Raw genomic sequence first — 24,727 nt, 5'->3', positions numbered from 1 at the left:
GAAATGAAGCTGCAAATTTTTGTTTTTGATTAGAAAATACAAAAAATGAAAACTAGAACGGAAAATCTATAATTTAATTATAAATAAAATGTATACAGTTGTAGTACAATACAGAAAAAATAAGAAAACCGAAAACAACTAAACTTACAGAAACACACACCCTACATATGTGTATAATAAAGATCGTAAATACAAAACATACAAAAATATAAATTTAATGGATTGTTTTATTATTTAGGTGGACAATTAAAAAATAAAACATGAGGAGTTTGATGCACCATTTACTAAAAATCGGACGAAAATATATATAAAAGCTAAGTTAGGTTATATTAGTTTCAGTATGTTTTGTGCATGTCGGCCACATTTTGAGTTCGTGGTGCATCATTTACTTAAAATCGGGAGAAAATCTATATGGTAGCTCTATCAAAATTTGAACCGATTTCAACAAAACTTTCCACATTCTAGGTTATATTAAATCGGTACGTGGTGCAAAATGTTGTGTCAATTGGGACTTTGGTGTACCATTTACATAAAATCGGACGAAGCTATATATGGGAGCTATATCTAAATGGGAGCCAATTCCTACAAAACTTGGCAAACGTTAGCAATTCTAATTTCAGTTCATTGTGCAAACGGCCTAACTTTTGGTCTTTTGTGCACCTTTTACTTCAAATCGGACGAAAATATATATGGGAACTATATCTAAACCTGGACCGATTTTCGCGAAACCTAATACACATCATTCTAGATCTAATTCAGTACCCAGGAAAACTTTCGAACAAATCGAAAGATATATAGGGCCTTTGGGGCACCATTTACATTAAATCGGACGAAAATATATATGGGAGCTATATGTAAATGTTAACCGATTTTCACAAAACTTAACACACATCATTCTACGCCTAATTCATTACGCTGTGCCAAATTTCGTCCAAATCGAAAGATATATAGAGTCTTTGGTGCACCATTTACATTAAATCGGACGAAAATATATATGGGAGTTATATCTAAATCTGGACCGATTTTCAGGAAACCTAATACACATCATTCTAGACCTAATTCATTACGATATGTCAAATTTCGTGCACATCGAAAGATATATAGGGTCTTTGGTGCACCATTTACCTTAAATTGGACGAAAATACTTATGGGAGCTATATCTAAATCCGAACCGATTTTCCCGAAACTCAACACTAATCATTCTATACTCAATTAATTACGCTATGCAAAATTTCATGCGAATCGAAGGATATATAGGGACTTTGGTGCTCTATTTACCTAAAGTCTAACGACAATATATATGGGAGCTATATCTAAATCTGAACCAATTTTCACGAAACTTAACCATTCATCATTCTATACTCAATTCAGTACGCTATGCAAAATTTCGTGCAAATCGAAAGATATATAGGGTCTTTGGTGAACCATTTACATTAAATCGGACGAAAATATATATGGGGGCCATATCTAAATCTGAACCGATTTTCACGAAACTTAACACACACCATTCTAGACTCATTTCAGTAAGTTATGCCAAATTTCGAAATATATATAGGGTCTTTGGTGCACCATTTACATCAAATCGGACGAAAATATGTATGAGAGATATATTTAAATCTGAACCGATTTTTCCCAATTTCAATAGGGTTCGTCCTTGGACCAAATAAGAGACCTATGCCAAATTTCATCCAATTCGGATCATAAATGCGACATTTACTTTGTTTACAATTGAACATGGACAGACAAACGGACGGACGGACGGACGGACATGTATAAATCGACTTAGAAAATAATTCAATGCATATTCTCAAAAGGAACCATGTGTCCTATCTCGTTTCCTTTTTTCCTGTTACAAACAATTGCACATAGACATAATACCCTGTACCACAGTGTGGTGAAGGGTATAAAAAGGGGGTTGTATGGGGACTACCCCCAAAAGGGGGCCGATTATTAATTAATTTTTGTTAGGGAGATTTGTTACATTTACGACTCATAATACCAAATTGCAGCGAATTCGATTGAAAAATGCACTCAAGAACCCCAAAATATCGAAACGAGAGGGTACCATTATATGAGGGCTACCCGAAAAAATTAACCAATATTTATAATTTCTTGTGGAGAGATTTGCTGCCTAATAAGAACTCATAGTATTAAATTACAGCCAATTCGGTAGAAAAATAGGATCAGAACCCCCAAAATACCGAAAATTGGGGGTACCCTTATATGGGGGTTATCCGAAAAAATTGTCCTATATTTATAATTTTTAGTGGGGAGATTTGCTACGCAATAAGAAATCATAGTACCAAATTTCAGCGAATTCGGTTGAAAAACTCTCTTAAAACCCCCAAAATATCGAAAATTGGGGGTACCGTTATACGGGGACTACCAGAAGTGGACCTAAAATTATAATTTTTAGTGGAGTAATTTGATATCCAATAAAAACCCACAAAAACCCCAAAATTGGGATGTACCCTTATATTGGGGCTACCCAGTAAGAACTCAGTGTACCAAATTTTAGCGAATTCAATTGAAAAACGTGCTAAAGAACCCAAAAAAAAACGAAAATTGGGGGTGCCCTTATATGGGAGCTAGGCCTAAACGTGGACCGATACAGACAAAAGACAACTCCATGCAAAATATTGGCGGTCTATCTTAATTCGTTTAGAGGCTAAATTGATTACAACAAACGGATAAGCCAAATCGTCCTAGAATTTTACGCAGATCAAGAATATATACTTTATAAAGTCGGATAGGATTTCGATGAGTTACAAACGGAAAAACAAAATTAATACTATGGTGGAGGATATAATAAAATATATATATATGTATGGCGGTTTATACCACCCAAATGTAAAACGTGGACCGATATATCCCATTTTCAATACCAAACATCCAAAAAGTAGTAACAATGTTTATTAAAATGTTTAAAACTCGATATTAAATATTGCGAGCTCTATCGCGATTTCAACATACAGGCGAAAATGGCCAGGTATAGGATCTACTGTAAATATTTCGACGTGTTGTGGGATCATAATTTTAATATACACATAACGAAAACAAAATCGCCTACAATATTTGTTAGTGTTGTTGTTACAAAGACTATCTGTCAATACGCCTACAAAATCGAATATAATAACGAATATTTCAGGTATATGCAAATATATAATAGTTAATAATCCAACTCAAAGCTTGACTAATCGTCATAAAAACGCCTTCAAATACATATATGTTTCAATATATATTCACTAATAAAATTCAATAATAGTCTTTGATGAACACACACCAAAAAAGCAATAGTCAAACAACCGTAAACTGTTCAATTGAAATCTAGATAAACCTGTTTCAACTGCAAATATTTTCCAAATATTCTTTTATTCGAATATATGTATGTATATATATTTTGGTATGATTATAAATAAAAATACGTTGAGCATTTGTTTTAGAAGACATGTGTAAATAAGTATAAACGTTTTCTTATAACATAAAATATATATATCGCTTGAAATTATTTTTCTTTTAATTTAATAATTTCATTCTACAAAATATTAATTCATTTAAACAATATAGTTTTTTTTAATCGTTATATACATTCGATAAAGTTGATATAGTCGATAAAATAGTTTCTAAAATGTTTGAGCTGGTTAAAAAACACGAGTGAGCACTTTCGGAAAATATCTAGGGCAAGACGTCACAGAGGCATTTATAGTTAAACAAATAACGGATTTCTTTCATTTTAATTAATTAAAAATTAACAACGAATTTTTTGCCAACAACATTTATAATACTTTATGGACATTTTAAGATTGATAAATTAATTGTTTACAAAGTTTTAACGAAGGGTTTGTTTTTCTTTATCATGTTTTAGTTTTTTTAATAAATTCCTTGTTTAACAAAATTATAAGCAGCTTTTGTTTGTCTTTGTCATGTTTTGGTTTGTTTTAATAAATTCCTTGGTTAACATATATAGATATTTGTTTGTATACTTTAGTACCTCATACAGGTGGTATTCTTATTTTTTAGTTTTTCTTTTCTATTTTTCAATTAAAATTTATATTTAAAATGTCTCAATAGTTAAGAGCAAAATTAAAAGAAATTTACAATTAAATATTTGATTTGAAAACAAATTCGTTTCATATTAACACTGTTAATACGAGAGGTAAATTGTATCACACATAAATTGTTACTTTTTTTTAACAATAGGTACATTAGGAATATATGTTATACAACAAAAATCAAAAAACGAGATATTTTAATTTTCCATCTAGTTTTGTTTTAAATTAAGTTGTAATTTCATTGTCGTTATTTAATTCTTTTCGATTTCGTCGTCTTTGGGATCCTTCACGATTGTTTTCGATTTGCTGATTTTCTGGTCGCGACCAACTTTGCTCATCCGCACTAGCAAATATCAGATATATCAAGTTGCCGGCAATATTTAAACCCCCAGCCAACCAGAATACCTTACGCCACTGCAACATGGTCTCATTGTGATTGATAATCAGACCAATCACATAAGGTGCGAGGAATCCACAAATATTTGCAGCTGAATTAGTTATGCCGTACATTGTTCCGGCATATGATGGACTTAGGGAAATGTGATTCATTTGATTGCCGGGATAAATGGCCCCCGCAAAGGAGCCCACACCAGCCAACATAAATGTTACCCATTGCCAACTACAACCAACATAGCCAACACCAATCATACCCAAAGAGGGTATTATGGAGGCAATGGAATTCCAAAATTTATACGAATTCAAAGTGCTAATATAACGACGTTCCAACATCCAATCGGCCACAGCTGAACAGCCAATACCCACCAACCATGAAGTGAGATAGGGTACACTATTTAATACAGCATTCGATTGTATTTCGAAATGTAAAATATTATTCATATATGTAGGCAATTCGGTAAGTTGGGTGTAAAAAGCCCAACTTTGACCACACTGGGTAATTAAAATAGCCCACAGCGGTACTGAAGTCATAATGGAACGCCATGGTATGCTAGGTGTTGTTGTTGTTCTTGTATTGGAAGACATATATATTTGGTAATTATCATCGTCATCATCATTACAGCTCTCTGTGGCTCGCAGACTCCTTTGTTGTGGCGCCTTTTCCATTAACCCTGTACACCTTTCTATATATTCTCTTTCTTTGGTTGAAATTCTCGGATGCATTGATGGCTTGTCGTAGACCAAATACATCCAAAACGCAAACCACACTATGCCCAGTATACCAAACACATAAAAAGCCAATGGCCAGCCGCCACCAAATTTCAGAGAGCAAAGCCATCCGGTCAATGGCATCGATATCACAGTGCCAATATTGGAACCTGCATAGACCACTGCAGCGAATTTATTACGTTCATTTGGTGGTATCCAATGGGCCAACATAACATGCATTGCAGGGTAGGTAACACCTTCGCCCATTCCCTCCAAAATACGCACCAAAATTAACATGGGCAAATCCCAATAGGCAGCAATTGGAGTAAGCAGAGTAAAGAGGGCTGTTATCAGAACACCATATCCATAAATAAGTTTGCCACCAATCAGCTCCGCCATACGTCCACCAGGTATTTGTGTTAAAACATAGCCATAGAAGAATGAACCCAACACCAATCCCTGGGTGGCTTCGTCCCAAACGAAATCACCACTTATCGAAGGCGAGGTTTTATTTTGTTTTATCTCCATGGGACAGGTGGTGTCCTCAACAATGGAACTATTGTTTTCCTGCGGTATGGCTGTTTGATTGACCATGGCCACAATTGCCACCGATAAATTCACACGCATGGCATACACAACAGCAAATCCCAAGAAGCCCATTAAACCGAATATCGTGCGGGTGTTAATACAATCACAATCATCTAAATGGGAATACAATAGAGAGAATGGGAAAGATTATTTGTTCATTAATTATCATTTATATTTGAAAAAAACATACCTCTGCCTCCTCCTCGTATCAGTGGAGCATCTGCATCATAGCTATTTACAAAATCATCTTCTTCTGAGTCTGTTTCTGGCAGCATTATATTTCCACTGTAGTATTCCAAATCAGTATCTTCCTCTACGTCACTTCGAACACCCTGATTTGTCCTGTGTGATTCACGCCCGAGTGGGGTTTCTCCATTTTCCGTTTGCCCCCCTCTTGTTGTTTCTGCATTTGGTGTAGTTGTGAATTTGGACATATTATTTCAGATTTTTACACTTTGTCATTTACAGGCTGCAGCAGGCATTCCCGTCGTTTGTTTTTTTTTTTTTAATTTCTGGTCACTTTCAAAACAAGTATTTTTTATTCGTACTATTTATAATCCAGACATTAGTTTATTTGTGTATTTCTTTCTACGGAAGAGGTCTCAACCATATGTTCCAAATTGTTTTGCTGGTCTGGTCTGTCTTTACGCCAAGAACGTTTAGTTAGATATGAAGACTAAAGTAATTACACAGTGGAACATTAGGAGAAAGCCACGACACAATTTTATCTAAACCTTCCAAAAACAACAACACCAGTAATATACACACACCATAAGAGAGCAAGAGAGTCTGCGGGGGTAGGTAATAGTCAGTCAGTCAGTCATTCGGTGCTGTTTGTGGTAGAAGAGCAAAACAGAACAGAAACACAAAACCAAAAGACTCTCCAGCCAGCTATAAACAAATCCGACCAACTGTTAGAGATGTACTGAGCAAAAAAATATTGTTACCAACAACAACTATAGCACAAAAAACATCAACATTGAGGAAGTCTGACTAATGTTTTTTGTTCAAATGTGAAACAGCAAGAGAAGGGAAATCAACGAAACGAAAACACGAACTGACTGAAATGTAATGCCAATAGAAATGGAACAGGTCTCAACGACTTGATTGAGCTGTATATCAAAATTTAATTGTGGCGATTTAAGAATTGGGATCAATTTTGATATAGTGTTGACAAGTCGACAATTACGTGTGGGACAGATTATGTTACTCTGCATATCACTTCTCTAGATATTGTGTATGGAACAGGGCTGAAGGTGTAGAATATCTGACTGAATTATTAGCTTGAATATTTGTTGAAATTTTTAAATCTTTGTAACGCATAATAATAAATAACTCTTTAATAACCCCCCAAATTATCTAATGGGAATTTCATACAAATAAAATAGGGGTATTTGTATTCGTTTAAATTTGAAACCAATATATAAATGTTTGTATGTCCCTCTGATTGGTCAGCGAGATAACTCTCAAGGCCAGTAATAGATTCCATTTAAATTTTACACATCTCAATCGATAGCAATATCGGTCTAAAATACGAAAAGAGTAAAGTGATTGACCGACTTAACGATCTTGAAATTTAGTCTGTAGCTCTCAGATAAGGCTGGGCTTTGGAAGGCTCTTGAAATTCGAACTACAACGGTACGCAAAGTGAAAAGAGTAGTAATTTGTGTTTGTGCGAACCGGTGTTGCTAAACTTTTAAATTTGGAATGAAGACTACTGATAGAGTGTAGGGTAGATGTCCACAAAGGGCTTTTTGGAAATTCGAACTATAGGTTTCCGAAAAGTACTAAATTTGGTACAATTTCGTAGTATGTGAACGGATGGAGCTAAAAGCTTGGAATTTGGAATGCGAATCAAGGTGGAGAAGTAGGTTCGATATGAGGAGGTGGTTTTGGTAGTGTGTACTTATAAATATGGTACTAAATGGTACCATATTTTGTACAATTTGGATTTGCGAGAACTGACTGAGGTGGAAAACTGAAATTTGGAAGTAATATTACTATTGCATTGTTGAATTGAGGTATGTGTGTAATTTTGAAAATTTGTAGTTATGTGTACTAAAATAGGTAAAATTTGAATTTTTGGCGAACTGATATGGCTGGAATCATGAAATTTTTAATTAGGATCACAATAGGTATGTTTGGTTTTGGGGTATGTAGGAAGTTTCGGAAATTCGTACTAATGAGTACTAAGTTATACTAAATGGGCTAGAATCCTGAATTTTGGAAATATGATTTTCATTGGATTGTTGAGGTAAGTATATAAAGTAAAAAATGTATATTAATGTGTACTAAATTGTACTGAATGTTGTTGTGTTTAAACATATAGAGCTCGATTCATAAAATGTGGAATTAGTTTTGGAAATAAAGAGTACAAAAGGTAATGAGTGTTACCAAATTTAGTACAGAGCTAGATTTCTGATTGGTGTGTAGTGTTGAGATATGGAGGTAGTTTTGGAAAGACATGCTATAAGAGAACAATGGTACTGTCGATTATCCTGATAAGATAAAGGATACAAATCAAATTTTTGAATTCAGTGGCCCACAATCTAGGGGCGCTGAAGTTTCGTCCCTCAATTCGAAAAAAAAAATTACAGCACTATTCTTATTACAGCAAATACTTATTATTGTGAACGAAAACGTATGAGAGTTGTGTTTTGTAAACTTTTTAGCGCCTGGAAGCGACAAAGTGTTGATTTACTTATTATTTTATATTCAGCAAAACATGTCCTGTAAGTCGAGATATATTTTAATAAGCTGGCTGATAAATTTTATAAATAGAATACTTATAGGGGAATCCTCAACAAATTTAAAGATGAAATGAACTAAGTATTTAAGTATGGGCCTTTTAAAGAAAATTCAATTTTCCAAATTCAAACATTCTACAAAAATCAGATTATAGACGGAAATAAACTCATATTGAGGCTTGTTCCATATACTTGATGTATATGGCTTGACCATATACATCACCACCACCAGACATCGATTATAGATCTTGCGATACGTGAATTAAGCTTTTCCCTTGTTGGTGTTTTCGCAGCCCTATTGTTTCTACACAATTCCCTTGTAGTGCAATTTACCCACTATGTAGTACTACGCGAAATCAAATCCCACACATTGAATTAAATCGCATTACATAGTTTTAAACCTATTTATATGGACAATAAATCTATCATAGACCCATATTAACATGAGAAAGTAATACCCTGATCAAGAACATATTCAAATAAGTTACCAAACAAATAAACGAACCTACTATGCACACCATTCTATGTTAGAGGTAGATAACAAAACAAATAAAGGGAAAAATATGTAACACGAAAATAATAAAGCGTGTGATACGTTTAGTGAGAATGATTAATTCCACGAATGCATTAATACAAATTTACACAGACACATTAATATTATTTCATATATAATAAAAGTATTTATTGCAACATTTGATATCAAAAATAATGAAAAAAGAAGTTAAAGGCACGTTATCTTCGACACGTATTGGCTAATCTTACAATACACAATTATCAAAACAACCATCAAAATAGAAAGAAATGCATCAAATCGGATTGTTACAGCTTACCACCAAATTCACCAAGAGTTATTCATTCAATTTCAGTTGGCAAAAATACTACCAATGGGGAAAACAATCGACTTCTGTATGCCATTGTGTGGCAAAGTCTCATAATGATAATTCTTTTCCATGGCAACAAATGATTTTCCCTGGGTTTGATGATCTTGCAAAACAGTCAAGGGCATGTTGTAGCAGTTAATGAAGAAATTCTGGGATTTCAAAGCAGCTACCAGTTCGTAAGCATAGGCATGATTTTCATGCCAAATGGAAACATTTTGGAATGTCAGAGTTTCTTTGCCCACCAATGAAATTGCTTCTTTGGCCGTGCGGAAAGTGTGAAGGGTACAAATTCCTGCAACTTGGCTACCACCAAAATGTTCATGTGTGAAATCGCAGACCACAGTTGGACCACCAACAACTGTTATCACTTTGGCATTTATTTTCGTGATAGTTTCTAAAGCCTTCTTTAGTTGATCGCATTTTGTTACAGCATCATCCTTGGCATAGGCTTTCAATTGTGCCTGGAGTTTTTGTTCGAAATCGGCGCGAATTGATTCCTGCACTAAAACGCTGGCCATTGCTTTGGCACACAATGGATTTTGCAGTGAAGTGGTTAGATGGTGTAGAGCTGCATTGATATCACTATTTTCGAAAATAATCATTACAGTGGGTTGGCGATTTCCATCTGAGGTGGCAGATGCAATCTGAAAATGATATTTGATTATAAATATATGTACGTATAACTTAGGTTAGGATTGATATGAATTGTATCAAGATTTACATTTGATTTCTCCATATCGTAGTTAAGTTGCTTGAAAGTTTCCTCGGTTATTAAAACTTTTGACATTTTACTCCTTTGTTCCTTTGGGAATTGCGAATGCGGGTCTCCAATCTAACCGGGTGAACAAATGGCCACGATCAAAACAATAACACTGCAAGCATGATAAGAATTTGGTGTGGCCAACTCAGTTGTAAATGTTAGGGATGATATAGACTGCTTGATAATATCGTGCATTGATTATTGCGATTTTTCAGGAAATTAGTGAGAAATTATGCCATTAGTTAGACCCAGGTCCCCTCGTTGTATACTACTACTAGTTTTTTCCTAATATCATAAATAAAAAATTCGTTGTCGTAATAAAAAGTTAAACATTCTTGGAGGTTCCGAAACAGTCCGACTATTTAAACTAAGAGCTTCATTCCACGACGAAACCAATCTAAATGTCAAATGCGAATCTAAATTCTTTGGGTTCTAATATTTTCTTTCCCCAGGATCTTTGCTCTCATTTAAGACCGACATCAGATTTAATGCCTTGTGAACCGATTGGATAATTACCAGTTTTCAAACCAAGTGGCCGTGAGTGGCCGGCCTTTGGCGGATATTAAATACATTCCACTACAACAGAATCGCCTTAAAAAAGGTAATTTCTCCAGAATTAAAAACTTCTTCCTAATCAGGACTTCAATAGCTTTAAAATAAACACAACTCATAATACAAATTTCTAACAGACCCGAGCCTTAAAATTGTCTTAAGCTCAAACTTCTCTGCAATGTATTTACCAGCGCCAAACCCCAAATTTTTCCTGAAATCTACTTATTTTTTTTCTCCCTCCATAACTATTATTTACTTGAAATCTACGGTACGTGCGGGACTAACCCACTATGCGTTGCCAACTCCCATAACCTGCACAGTTGATTTAAAAACGTATCAAATTGTTGTAACTTTCGTATGTTGTCAAACTGACAGACGGACCACAGAAGCCATGTGTTTAGTTTAATACGAAGTTCTTGGTGTATTTATTTTTCTTTTTCTCCAGTTTTTCCATTCAAAAAGTCTTTCCCATTTCTAATTTCACACAATGGAAGTTGAAAATATTAAAGTTGATGATATTCTACCCACCCGAGTGGCTAAGAAGCGTACCCGCAATGATGATACCGAAATGCAAGTGGACGAAGCCACTGGCATTGAGGGAGCCGTAACAAAAAATCAGCCACCTAAGGCAAAGCGGGTTAAGAGTGAAGTGCGTAAAATTGCTGTACCACCACACAGGTAAGGAGCACCCGAGGAAGTTCATGCGGAATAACTAAATTATTTGGGGTTTTTTCAGATATTCATCATTGAAGGAACACTGGATGAAAATATTTACACCAATTGTTGAACACATGAAATTACAAATTCGTTTCAACATGAAAGCCAGACAGGTATGGGGGCATTTTTCAAATACAATGTGCAACGTGTTGCTCACTAAGTGTATTTCTTTTTTCTCTTTCAGGTTGAACTTCGTATTAGTCCGGAAACACCAGATATTTCAAATCTCCAAAAGGGAGCTGATTTTGTTAAGGCTTTCCTATGCGGTTTTGAGGTCGATGATGCCTTGGCTTTGTTACGTTTGGATGATTTGTTCTTGGAAACATTCGAAGTAAAAGATGTCAAGACCCTGCGTGGTGATCATATGAGCCGTGCTATTGGTCGTTTGGCTGGTAAAGGTGGTCGCACCAAATTCACAATTGAAAATGTCACCAAAACCCGTATCGTGTTAGCCGATAGTAAAATTCATCTCTTGGGTAGCTATCAAAATATCCAATTGGCCCGCCGAGCCATTTGTAATCTAATTATGGGATCTCCACCAAGCAAGGTGTACGGAAATCTCCGTAATGTTGTTTCCCGAGTTAGTGAAAGAATGTAAATACATAGAATCCGAAAATATGTATGTACCTCTATTGAAATGAAATGCTTAAAACAGAAAAAAAACTATTTAGGTTTAGTTGTGAATTATGATATATATTTTTTTAGATAAATTAAGTTATTTTTTTAAATATAAACAAAACAAACAAAAAACGCACAGATAAAAACAAAAATATTCTCTTAAGGGGGAAATGTTATTAGTTAGCTATCTATAATTTGGTAAATATAAGCAAGATAAGCATAAATAAGGTAATGCCAGCCAATACCAGGATTGCACACATTTTACGATTCTTCCGCTGATACATTTCAGCCTTTTGTAGCTGACGCACACCTTCCGATACCCGAGTTTGTGTTTGTTCTATGGAATAGTCAATACGATCCAGCACGGTACCTTGTTCCTGTACCATTTGCCCCAAATCTTTAAAGATGTCATTTAGGTCATAGATGCTCTTGACAATTTTCGAAACCTCCTCATCACGACTTAAGGCCATCCTGGTATTCTCTTCTTCAAACAGCAGTAATTGTTGTTCGGTCATACGATTTGCCATTGGCCTTTGGAAATGTGCATCTAATTCACTTTCTTTGGCCTCATCATCATCTTCATATAAATAATTATTACGATTTGAGGTTGTTGGTCCTGCCGGCTGTAAAAAGTTATCAAAAGAATCTACATAATTATCACGTTCGCCATTCGTGCCATTACTAAAATCATCAAAGAATTGCTGTGAACGTTCTTCGCGTGAATTCAACTGCTTCAGATAGGAATTTTGACTATAACGAAATTTCAATGTCAATTCTTGTAGACTCATCATCAAATAGTTGACAACATTTGCCGTAAGGCGTTGTTCTAATTTTCCACCCTCGCCTAAGCTATAACGTATACATTGTACATGCCGATGTGTTGATGTAATTAGCTTGGAAATCTCCTGACTCAATTCTTCCATTTCCAATTCCTCTTCTTTACTTTCATCGAAGGCGGGACGCAATAAGGAACGAGCCTGCAGTGAACCAAGTTCATCCAATTTGGGTTTTATTCTACAAAAGGGTAATAATACGATTAATTTCATATTCATTACTCATCTGATTTGTAAAACTCACTTTGACATTGTATACTGGGCTTCCTCCAATTTATCTATCCATGTCGGCTGGCTACCATAATCATCTCGTAGTTCCATACCCTCCTCAGCATCGTGGACAGAGCGTTTCAACAATAATTCGGCATCAGTGCCATTCTATTTAGGGTAATGCAAACAAATTAAGGGATTAAAAAAATCCATATTGTTGAATTTTTCGAAGGACAAACTCACCCTGTCATCAGAATACAAATTACGATTTTTGGATGCATTATTTCGCATAATATTGAATACCTCCGTTAAATTACGGGAAGACATTTTCTGTCTGTCTTATTGATTACTTTCAATTTTCAATATGTTTTTGTTTTTCCTGACTGAAAAGTTAATTCTTTTTTATTTTTGTTATATTTACGAACTGGTTCAATTGGCGGATTCTGTGTTATGAACCCCTGGAACTATTTGTAGTTCATTGAATTTTCTGAATGAATCACATTGCATAGAACAATGCAGGCGCAACAGCTGCTCTATCGGGGAAATGTCTTGTATAAAACCTTGTAGTAAACCATGGTAGTAAACATTAACAAGAGAAATATTAATAAATTTTAATTCTTAGATCTTAGGGCCGGCTACATAATAAAAAGTAATATCTTACTATATAGAAGAGCTTAGTGTTAAGTGAGTGACTGACGGCCGAGACGAAACGGCTAAAGCTAGAAACATGAAATTTTGAGTGTGGGTTGCTGTTGATGTGTAGGCGTGAGATAAAGCTAGGTTTTTGGAAATTCGACCTAGAAGGGTACGAAAAGTACTAAAATATACAAAATATAGTACCCTTCGTATTAGTCGAACGGAAAGAGCTAAAATACTGAAATTTGGAATATTTTTTCGGAAATTCGACCTATAAGTGTACGAAAAGTACTAAAATTTACTAAATTTAGTTCTAATTGTGAACATATTGCACATATAAAACTAGATTGAAAATTTATAAGGAATACAGGTTGGGAAGTGGTGTTGATGTATGAAAAAGGTTAAAGGAATTCGTACTTATGTGTATAAGTACAAAATGGTACTAAATTTGGTACTATTTGTATTTAATTGATTTATAGAGATGGAATCCTGAAAAGAGGAATTAGTACTACTCTTGGAGTACAATTACATCCAATTACATACCGTAATATTTCTTCCCTACCTAAATCAAGTTCGAAGATGAGAAATATCGGTTCACTCCTTCTGGTGCATCCCAATACAAAGTAATATTACATTATTTTAACCCTAACTTTGAAACTCCAATTTCATATTAATATTCAACTAATTTTGAAATGTTATTTATTTCACAAGAAATAATTCATAAGCCTAGCGTATTTTCCAATCGAAGTTGCTATAATTTGGCATTATGGACTTTTGGTGGGTACATAGCCCCCATCTGCTCAGTTTCCATATATTGATAGTCCTAGCGGAATTTTCAAATCAGACTATTATTAATATTAGGTTGGGTAAAAGAAATGCCTTTTTCGGGAGTTTGGAAGTTTTATTGCATCCGCCATACAGTCCGGACTTTGCACCAAGCGATTATCATTTTTTTCCTGGTGGAGGGTATAAAAGTTTTTGTTCTTTTAGCTCAATGATTCATATGGACTATGACAGGTAGATGTATCAGCAGTTCTATTGTGAGAAATAATCTGCCAACAAAATGTTTTTATTTGGCATAAATATATACTACATTATATACTGTCAACTTGTAAATAAAATGACCCACTTCATTGTAAATATTATTATTGGCAATGCTATCGTATTCAACAACCATTTTATTTGACGTATATTAGCAAAGCCAAATACCTTTATGACGAAAGCCTTGTACAAAGACATAAAAGTATAAAGATAGGACAATTGATACGTAAGCGATTTCCATTTTATTGAATATATTTTATTATACGTTTTTATCACACTGCTTATAAAATGAAAATATATTTTGATGTCTTTTTATTTATATTTTATTACACATTTTCGCAAAAGGAAACGTTTTTATAGACATATGGTTCCTTTTCCCCCTGAGATATTTTTTCATAGAATCACTTTCTAAAATGCATTTTGTCGAGTCTTTACGGTTTCTATGTCTTTGCCTTGTAGTTCTGAAATTAGACACTAGAGTAGTCAAAGCTGTAAGTCGTTTCTATTTTATTGAATATATTTTTTATAGCCTTCATCACACTGTGGTACAGGGTATTATGTCTTTGTGCATGTGTTAGTAAAAGGCAAAATGGAACGAGATAGACCCATTGTTACTTTTGAGAATATGTATAGAATCACTTTCTAAGTTGATTTATGCATGTCCGTCCGTCCGTCCGTCTATCCGTCTGTCCATGTTAAATTGTAAACAAAGTACAGGTGGCATTTATTATCCCAATTGGGTGAAATTGTGCACAGGTATGGCCAAAGTACAGCTTTATAGCTTGTACCTAAATATCTTTCGATTTGCACACAATTTGGTATAGCCTACTGAATTAGGTCTAGAATGGTGTGCTAAGTTTCGTGAAAATCGGTTCAGATTTAGATATAGCTCCCATATATAGTTTCGCCCGATTTTAGGTAAATGGTGCACCAAAGTCCCTATATATCTTTCTATTTGCACGAAATTTGGTATAGCCTACTGAGTTAGGTCTAGAATGATGTGTGCTAAGTTTCGTGAAAATCGGTTCAGATTTAGATATAGCTCCCATATATAGTTTCGCCCGATTTTAGGTAAATGTCCGAATTGTGGCATGGCGTATTCAATTAAGTCTAGAAAGACGTGTGCTAAGTTTCGTGAAAATCAGTTCAGATTTATTTATAGCTTCCACAAAGCTTTGCTTTGAATCGATTCACATGATGAGTACACCTCCCAGGGACGTACGCAGGGGGGCGGCCCTGGCCCCAGATATATCGTAGCTTCCATATATAATTTCGACTTATTTATGTTTATTGCACACCAAATAATCAATAGGTGTCTGATTGAGATTAAATTTTAAATGGTGCAGAATACCGAATAGAGTGTGTCAAGTTTGCTTTAAATCGATTTACACAAATATGTCCCACTGTGCGCAAACGACTCTAAACTTGCACAAATGAAATGAAATTTAGCATAGGTTCCAGAAAGACATAAAACCACTCATTTAAGTTCGCTTAATTTCATGTCGAAATTCCTTCAAAAAGGCGACGTCTTTTCGGATACATATGTAGAATATACCCAAAGTGGTGAAGGGTATCATATAGTCCGCCCAGTCCGACTTTACTACTTACCTTACTGGTTTATTGGATATTTTAGTATATTTTTTTTATTATAGAATACCTTTTTCAAGGATCCAAACTGGCGTGGATATATTAAAGAAGAGTTTTTTTCAAGGACCCAAATCGACATAGATTTTTTTAAGGAATATTTTTTTAATACTCACCAACATTTACTATTTTGAAATTTAAAAGATCATTGTTTTCTATTTTCAACTTATTCATTTGTTTGTTTGCTTTATTAATTCTTATTATTTGTTGTTGTTTTTTTCTTCGATTCAGTTTATATGAAATATTAATTTTAATTTGTTTATTACATGTGGTTTGTTGTTTGTGTGTGTGTGAGTATCTTTTGTTTGTTGTGTGATATTAACATTAACAATGTGTTGTTGTTTTCGTATTCATTTTATTTATTGATTTTTGTTATTTAATCTTTACTCATATTTCGATTATATTTCTTATTATGTTTTTTTTGTTTATTTCCTTTCATTTTAACATTTGTTCAACTATTTGTTTTTAATCAATTGTGGTTTTTTATAAATTATTTTATTATTTTCTTTTTTGATATTTTAACCTGGAATTTTTCTTCTTACATCGCTTTCCTTGTTTTTTTATTAATTTATTATTTTTTTGTAATCAAATATATGAGAAAAATCGAAATATATATTTTTGTTTGTGTTTTTTTGTTTTGTAATATTATTAACAATTCCATTTTGTTCATTTCATTTGCAGTTATTAATACCTTTGCTTTTTCTCATAAAACTTCTTGTTAGTAGTTTGGTATTTTACAAAAAAATTAGTTTTTTTAATTGTGTTTTTGTTTTTTTTTAGTTATTTTACAACCATTTTCTTTGAAAATATTTTTGAATATAACTATTTTGTTAGTTTTTGTAGTTGTTCTTCTTTTCTTATGGGGGTTTTCATTGACTTAGTTAAGCTTAAACATTATTTATTGCCTTTTTTGGAAATGTTTTTGTTGTTGTTGTTTGGTTTACCTTTTTTAATTAATGTTTTCTTTAAGGGATTTTTTTCATCTATTTAAATTATTTTTAATTTGTTTGAAGCTAAGTGGAATTGAAATGAAAAAGAAAATACAACAGAGAAAAAAACTTTATCCCAAAAATATGGAAAATATGCAGGAGAGCATGTGTACTTGATCGGCTGAAATCTGGCAAGTATAATATGGTTCCGAAAGATCATGGAAAAACTTTCTGATTAAGAAGCCAGGATCAAGGTGCGTAAATTCTGATTTTTTAATTTTTTTCAGTACTATCAAAGAAAAAATCCTTAATTTTTAAAATAATATTTTTTAAGGGCCAGCAGAGCTGAAATCCTGAATTCTATAAGAATATTCTTCAAGAGAGCATGTGTACTTGATCTGTTGAAATCCTTCAACTATGATATGGTTCTGAAAGATCATGGAAAGGCTATATCATAAAATTTTTTAAAGGACCATACACGAGTGGATTTTTTAAAGGCCCATACAAGATATAAACGTTGATAAAAAATATTAATTTTTCAAAAACTTTCTGACTAAGAAGTTAGAATCAAGGTGCGTAAATTGTTTAAAACAAAATGTCAAGGGCTAGCTGGTCTACAATCTTGGTGTTTTATTTTTTTTCAGGACCTTGGAGGAATTATCTTTAATGTTTAAAGAATATTTTTGAGGACTAGCAGAGCTGAAATCCGGAATTCTTTAAGAATTTTCTTCAGCGGGACTAAAATCATGGAGTGTTTTAAGCATTATTTGAAGGACTAGGATCGATTTTTTTTATCTACTTCTCTTTTAAATATTTCTTAAGAACTAGCAGATCTAAAATGATGGACTTTTCAAAGAATTTTCCTTGAAATTTTAAATACTTATTTCAAGGACTACCATAGCTGAAATCCTATATTAATTTAAAAATACTTTTAAAGGACTCGGTAATCTTTTAGAATAGGAGAACTAAATCAAGGACTTTTTTAAATATTTTTCAAGGATCAACAGAGATAAATTTCTTATGTTAAGGAATATTTTGGAAGGACAGAGATAAATTGTCGGATATACTTTTCAAGCTAAGCTAAGGAATTCTATTGTTTAGAAATATTTTTCATGGATTCTAGATTTTTAAATTATTCTTTTTAAGGATTAAGGTTAAATCTAGGATTCTTAAAAAATCTTAGATTATAAAAAAAAAATAAATTTCTTAGAGAATTTTTAATGAATATTTTTAAGGGTCAGCTTAATTTTAAATTTGTTCGAGGACTTTTAAAGATTTTTTTAAATGAATTTCAATGAAAAAAAACAGTAAGGAAAGTAGTAAAGTCGAACAGGGCCGACTGTATGATACCCTTCATACTTTGGGTATATTCTACATAGTCTCCTAACAGACGTCGCCTTTTCGAAAGAACATTGACCTGAAATTGAACGAAAGATATATAAGAACTTGGGTGCACCATTCCTACTAAATCGGACGAAAATATATATGGTAGCTATATCTAAATCTGAACCGATTATCACGAAACATTGGCACACTCAATTCAGTACGCTATGCCAAATTTCGGGCATATGGAAAGATATTTAGGGACTTTGGGACTTACTTTAAATCGGACGAAAATATATATGGGAAGCGATTTTCTTCAATTTCAATAGGGTTCGTCCTGGGGCCAAATAAGTGGGCTGTGCCAAATTTTATCCAAATCGGATTATAAATGCGACCTAAATGAACAGACAGACGGACGGACATGCATAAATCGGCTCAGAAAGTGATTCTATGCATATTCTCAAAAGGAACCATGTATCTATCTCGTATCCTTTTGCCTGTTACAAACATATGCACAAAGACATAATACCCTGTACAACAGTGTGGTGAAGGGTATAAATAAGTAGACCAAAAATTCTCATTCAAAAACCAGCGGAGCTAAATCCAGACTATTTTAAGAACATTTTTTTAATTATGATTAATTTCATATTTTTATTAATGTTTTATATATCCAATATTACTTTTTATAGAATATTTTTCAATACTCAATACTAGCATATATAGAAAATTCGGAATTTTCAGACCCTCAATTGTAAAATATTTTAAGAATATCGAATATGTATAGAATGGATTTAAATCCTTAACCATGATATTTTCAAGAATAATTTTAACTTTTCTTTGATTACTAAAATAACACGTCCGCTAAAAGAAGAAATTCTGATCTTTTGTGAGAATACAAACAGGACTTTTAATAGAAAATCTTCTAATCCCCTATAAGACGAACAATCTATTAATATAGGTATTTCTATTTAAGGCCTTCTAATTGATGGTCTTCTATAAAAAGATCCATATGTTCTTGTGTAAGAAGACACATTTAGTCTAATGAGTGAACCTAATTTTTACCCTTGGTTATTTAATATGAAGTATTCCGATATTATATAACTAGATCTTCTGGCCTTCTGTAAGAAGAGTAACACGGTGTCTGTAATAATTTCTGGATTTTTGATAGACGCCCTACTAGTCTTCGATAACGCAACCATTTTGATATTTTATTTTCAAGAAATAGCTAGAATCAACAGTGAAACAATTTTTGAATATAATGTATTTAATAAACCAAATAAAAACCACTTGGTTTCAAATCAAAAATGTTATTTTAAAATATTTCTTTTTTTAATATAATTTTTTTAATATTTTTTTTTTAATTTAATTTTATTTTTCAATAGTTTACTTTTTATGCTGTGAATTATTTAAATTTCGTTTTTAATTGTTTATCTACATTTCGGGATTCTTTTTTTTTCTTTTTCGTTATGAAAATATGTTTTGCTATATTATTGTTTTTTTCTTTTTATTAATATTATTTTATATATATCATTTTTTATATATGTTTTTATTTAAAACTTTATTTATTATTATTTTCAAGTTATAAGAATTTATATTTATTTTTTTTTAATTTTAAATATTTATCATTATTTTTTGTTATTCTAAATTCTCGTTTAATACTAATATTCTAAACCTACATTTTGTTTGTTGTTGTTTTTTAAAAATGCTATCACTAATGTTTTTTAAATATATTTTGTTTAATATTCTTCTATATATAATTTGTTATTTTTTACACTTGAAAATTAAAAATGTTTAATTTATTTATTCGTCGCTTGGAAACTTATCTTAATTATTATTATTTTTTAATATTTTTTATTTAATTATTATTTACTTTTTTAATTGATTATGTACCAATTTATGTGTGTGTGTGTTAGAGTGGTTGTTGATTTTGTATGCGGGTGTGTTCTTACAAATATATAAAATCCTAAAAATCAATTCAATAATTGTGTAAGGTATTAAGAGAGGGTGGGTGCGAGGAAATAGTTTCGAAATTAACACATGAACTTTCAAGAGCTGGATCCATAAGAAGGAGATGTGTCAGGTTTGAAAAAGTAATTAAAGATAGAAGATATTCCGATCTCCTATGAAATGATATATTACATTTCGTTAAAAATATAGGTTGGCTTTCCGGTCTTCTACAAAAATAACTTCCTGGTCTATTATAAATAGAAAGTTTAGTCTTCAGTGAAAATACCTACCTTTTGTGATATGTAAACCTTTTCTTCCTTTCCTTCCTTCTTTGATAAGAATGCCTTTAATAATCTATAAAAAGTCCTGAGAATTCCATCTGGTCTTCAATAAAACATACCGTTATAGTCTGCTAATAAAAAACCCTTCAAGGTTTTCAAGAGAATGTCGTTTTGGACTTATAGAATAGGGCGATTTTGGTCTGCTATAAAATTACCCTTTTGACCTCCCATGTCCTAAGAGAATATATTCTGTTCTACCGTAGCTTCCGATGAGAAGAATGCCAGGATTCTAGGTACTTTTTGGTACACAAGACCGGGGTCAGATATTGGCCAGGAGAATTATTATTACAATTTAGTTAGAGGAATACAAGCCCAATGATTGAAACCTCAACATCCTGTGTCCCGTGCACAAAAAAGGAGATAAGCCGATATGTGTCAACTATAGAGGAATTAGTCTCCTTCCCATCGTATATAAAGTACTAACCAGCGTGCTGTGTTAACGACAGAAACCAATGTCAATGATATTATTGAATCGTATGAATGCGGCTTCAGATCTGGCAAATCCATCATAGACCAGATTTTCACACAACGCCAAGTCCTGGAAAAGACTAACGAAAAACAGATCGACACACTATTTGACGACAGTCCTATCCGCAAAATTAAACCGGCTATGTAGGCTAACTTAAATGTCTGTTAAAATCGGAAAGGACCTCTCGGAGACTTTCAATATTGAATGAGGATTTAGACAAGGTGCCAGTTTGACGTGTGCCCTTTTTAAAGTCATACGAGATGCAATGGCGAACATAAATGCCCCTCACATCGACAGACTCAACCTATTCGTCGACTATAAAACCGCATTAGACAGCCCTATCCGCTCAGAGGTTTTTAATGTCATGTCTGCGTTCGGCATTCCTGCAAAATTAATACAACTTTGCAGGATAACTTTAAATGACAGTTAAAGTCGGAAAGGACCTCTCGGAGCCTTTCAATGCTGAATGAGGATTCAGACAAGGTGCCATTTTGTCGTGTGTTCTTTTTAACATTCAGCTGGAAAAGGTCATAGGAGATGCAAATGTGAACAGAAATTACACTCGACACACTACGCTGATGGGTCGAATATTGCGAGCGTTAACAGCCACCTTTGAACGAATTGAGTTGGAGTCTGTCAAAGTGGGACTGACAGTAAATCGCGCAAGCAGACGAGAACAAATTAGGGATATGTAAATCGACTTTCGACTAATCAATTAATAGACTTTTGGTATTGAAAAGTCTTAAAGTCGAAGTCGACTTTTGATCATTGGGAAGATCGACTTCCGATTTCGAAATGACAAAAAATACACATTCCACAATTAATTTTGACAACAATTTATATAAAAATTAAAATTTTTTGTAAATTAGCATTAATCGATAAAAGTCGAAAATCGATTTTGAGCATATTTGAAAAAATTGAAAGACTGAAAAGACGACTTTTGAGTCAAGAACAAAAATCGAAAAATCTAAAAGTCGACTTTGGCGCACGACGATAAAAGTGAGCTAAATGATGGTTCTCGCAGAAGGGAAAGACCACGAATTCGATGGAAAGTGGATGATAACATATCGAAAAATGGTCTTTCAAATTGGAAAAACTGCGCAGAAGACCGACGCGCTTGGAAATTTTTTATTAAGCTAGGCTTATGGAACAATTGTTCTGTCTGGAGTCAGCTAAGTAAGTTATTTCCTATATAAACATTCTATCTATTATTTTTTCTATCTATAAAAGAAGTGGTGTTTCTTTAGAAGAAGTATTCTATATACACAAGATGTCTTCTATTAAAAAAAACATACCTAATAGAAGACCCTTCATGACGTTTCCAAGAGAATGACGTTCCGAACTTTTAGAATAAGAACTTTTTGGTCTGCTATAAGAATATAATTTGTGTCTGCTATAAAATTGCCCATCTGGCCTTCTAGTATTCTTACTTTAGAAGAGGTATTGTATATACACAAGATGTCTTCTACTTATAGGAGAGGACTTATGTATAATGAGACTTTTTCTATATATAGAAGTATTCTTCGATCTACCAAAGTATTTCTAGGAGATCTAGTAGGTATTTTCTCTACAGAACCCAAAAGCTCTCTTATGGGCCGGCCTCTCTTGGCACCAGGTGAAAATTTAAAAATATTGTTTTATATATTTTGAAAATAAAAAAAATGGTTTTTGGATTTTTAATGCAATTTGAAATGTAGGTCGATTATTAAACGATTTTTGTTTATTTATGTTCTTTGAGGGTTTTAGAGGTTGTTTTTATTTTTATTTTATTTTTTTGGGGTTTCTCTTTTGTTGTTGTTTTTTATTTCTTTGACTTATGAATTAATTTAGATCCTCTGCTTTACACTAATCACAACTCAGATGGTTCACAAGAGTTGTGATTGTTGTTGTTGGTTTTGTTATTATTGTTTATTTTTTTGTAATTTTAATTCACTGGGTTGTTATTGTTTTTTTTGGATTTATTATTGATTTAAAACTATTAATTATTTTATATAACAAACTATTTTTAAATTGAGTGTGAGTGTGTGTGTCTTTTTAAGGTTATGTTTTCTTTTTTATTATTTTTTTATTGATAACTTTTTGATTTTTTATTGAAAATATAAGCAAGCGAGTATTTAGTTATAGCATTTTATTATGGCCAAATGTTTTTGTTGTTGTAAGACTTAAGAATTATTTTAGTTTTATTTTTTTTATTAATTATTTGAAATTATTTTGATTTCAAGTGATTTATGTGTCTTTTGTTTTGTTTTTGTTCTTAGAAATGTTAATTGTTGTTTTGTTTTTAAATAAGAAACCGAAATAGATTGAGGTTTCAATATTTGTTTGCGTATGTATGTTTTCGTTTTTCTTCAAGGTTTTAATTTTTTTTTGAAAAGTGTTAAGATTTTTGTTTGTAACGTTGTTGTTGTTTTTGTTAGGTTAGTTCAAGTTAAGATTTGTTAGTTAGTTTGGGTTTTTTTCTAAATTCGCCATTTTTTCTGTTTTGTTTTGATTTCGTAATCATAACTAATTTGAGGAGTGTCTGAGAGAGGGGTCGGGGAAAGAAAACAACTCTAAAAGTTATTTTAATTTTTTTCGAAAAGGTTTTTTTCTACAAATAACAACACATGTTTTCCTCTGGGTTTTTTCTTGGTTAAACTATTGTCAAAATGATATTCAATATTTGTTGTTCGCTTTTCCAAATTTTGAAGTCTATTCCCAAAAAAATGTCTATGTCATTTCGTTATGTTCTTCTTTCAACTGTCCTTCTTTTCTGCTTCTTCTTAATAAAGATTGTCTATTAATGAAGTGTTGTTGTTTTGTTTGTAAATTAATTTCAATATTTTATTTCCTCTGTATTACTGTTTCAGTTTTGTTGTTGTTGTTGTCCTTGTATCTATGAAAATTTTGCGACAAAAATTTACTCTGTATATCATTTGAAACCATATTAGTTGTTTAAATAAAATCGTTATTTTTTGTTGTTGTAGTTTTTTTGTTGTCTTATTATCTGTTATTGTTTTGTAAAAAAACTAAAAAAATACTTTTATAAAATTATACATAAAAAATTACCCTTTTTGATTACGAATTTATCAGATCTTATTTTTTGTTCAATAAATATTGACAAATTTGTTTTTGTATTTAGGTTTTCCCATATTTTGGCAAGTTTCAATTGTTGTTGATGTCTTTTGAATGGGCGAATATGCGGCGAATTTAAAAAGAGAAATGAAGTAATGTTTTGTTGCGGAGTATGAGTAACATTTTTGAGGAGTTTACAGCAACCCTTAACTCAAAATGTTAAATTTCAATGTGACCCCGACTATACTAATGAGTTGTTAGTATAGTTTAAATCAGACCAC

At 32.6% G+C, this 24,727-nt stretch overlaps 4 protein-coding genes across 4 annotated transcripts; 1 reads left to right on the top strand and 3 right to left on the bottom strand.

Moving 5' to 3' along the window:
• Nucleotides 1-4,277: 4,277 nt before the first annotated feature.
• LOC133329248 (sialin) lies at nt 4,278-6,029 on the bottom strand. The gene is made up of 2 exons (XM_061537742.1): nt 5,935-6,029; nt 4,278-5,857 (listed from the first exon to the last, which is right to left on the bottom strand). The coding sequence occupies exons 1-2, from the start codon at nt 6,017-6,019 to the stop codon at nt 4,278-4,280; spliced, it is 1,665 nt and encodes a 554-aa protein (XP_061393726.1). The 5' UTR covers nt 6,020-6,029.
• Nucleotides 6,030-9,349: 3,320 nt separating this feature from the next.
• LOC133329245 (uncharacterized) lies at nt 9,350-10,159 on the bottom strand. Its single transcript, XM_061537738.1, has 2 exons — nt 10,094-10,159; nt 9,350-10,016 (listed from the first exon to the last, which is right to left on the bottom strand). The coding sequence occupies exons 1-2, from the start codon at nt 10,157-10,159 to the stop codon at nt 9,354-9,356; spliced, it is 729 nt and encodes a 242-aa protein (XP_061393722.1). The 3' UTR covers nt 9,350-9,353.
• A 1,002-nt stretch (nt 10,160-11,161) lies between these two features.
• LOC133329246 (RNA-binding protein pno1) lies at nt 11,162-12,009 on the top strand. Its single transcript, XM_061537739.1, has 3 exons — nt 11,162-11,362; nt 11,421-11,514; nt 11,586-12,009. The coding sequence occupies exons 1-3, from the start codon at nt 11,172-11,174 to the stop codon at nt 11,997-11,999; spliced, it is 699 nt and encodes a 232-aa protein (XP_061393723.1). The 5' UTR covers nt 11,162-11,171; the 3' UTR covers nt 12,000-12,009.
• A 198-nt stretch (nt 12,010-12,207) lies between these two features.
• On the bottom strand, nt 12,208-13,389 carry LOC133329247 (syntaxin-16). Its single transcript, XM_061537740.1, has 3 exons — nt 13,306-13,389; nt 13,097-13,230; nt 12,208-13,033 (listed from the first exon to the last, which is right to left on the bottom strand). Exons 1-3 carry the CDS (start codon nt 13,387-13,389, stop codon nt 12,208-12,210), a joined length of 1,044 nt encoding a protein of 347 aa, XP_061393724.1.
• Between the last annotated feature and the right edge of the window lie 11,338 nt (nt 13,390-24,727).

Source organism: Musca vetustissima, unplaced genomic scaffold, assembly GCF_032173495.1.
Source record: "Musca vetustissima isolate MV318-11 ecotype Yass unplaced genomic scaffold, APGP_CSIRO_Mvet_v1 utg35765, whole genome shotgun sequence".
In the NCBI taxonomy this organism is placed as follows: Eukaryota; Metazoa; Arthropoda; class Insecta; order Diptera; family Muscidae; genus Musca; species Musca vetustissima.
This window is presented reverse-complemented; position numbering and strand designations above follow the sequence as displayed.

What these genes read in the sequence shown, in the direction of transcription:
- LOC133329246 (XM_061537739.1), top strand. Translation starts at nt 11,172, where the DNA reads ATGGAAGTTGAAAATATTAAAGTTGATGATATTCTACCCACCCGAGTG. An exon ending in ATTGCTGTACCACCACACAG is followed by an intron (nt 11,363 to 11,420) that starts GTAAGGAGCACC and finishes GGGTTTTTTCAG; the next exon opens with ATATTCATCATTGAAGGAAC. An exon ending in TCAACATGAAAGCCAGACAG is followed by an intron (nt 11,515 to 11,585) that starts GTATGGGGGCAT and finishes TTTCTCTTTCAG; the next exon opens with GTTGAACTTCGTATTAGTCC.
- LOC133329245 (XM_061537738.1), bottom strand. Translation starts at nt 10,159, where the DNA reads ATGTCAAAAGTTTTAATAACCGAGGAAACTTTCAAGCAACTTAACTAC. An exon ending in ACGATATGGAGAAATCAAAT is followed by an intron (nt 10,017 to 10,093) that starts GTAAATCTTGAT and finishes TATCATTTTCAG; the next exon opens with ATTGCATCTGCCACCTCAGA.
- LOC133329248 (XM_061537742.1), bottom strand. Translation starts at nt 6,019, where the DNA reads ATGCTGCCAGAAACAGACTCAGAAGAAGATGATTTTGTAAATAGCTAT. An exon ending in GATACGAGGAGGAGGCAGAG is followed by an intron (nt 5,858 to 5,934) that starts GTATGTTTTTTT and finishes ATTCCCATTTAG; the next exon opens with ATGATTGTGATTGTATTAAC.
- LOC133329247 (XM_061537740.1), bottom strand. Translation starts at nt 13,389, where the DNA reads ATGTCTTCCCGTAATTTAACGGAGGTATTCAATATTATGCGAAATAAT. An exon ending in ATTTGTATTCTGATGACAGG is followed by an intron (nt 13,231 to 13,305) that starts GTGAGTTTGTCC and finishes TACCCTAAATAG; the next exon opens with AATGGCACTGATGCCGAATT. An exon ending in GCCCAGTATACAATGTCAAA is followed by an intron (nt 13,034 to 13,096) that starts GTGAGTTTTACA and finishes ACCCTTTTGTAG; the next exon opens with AATAAAACCCAAATTGGATG.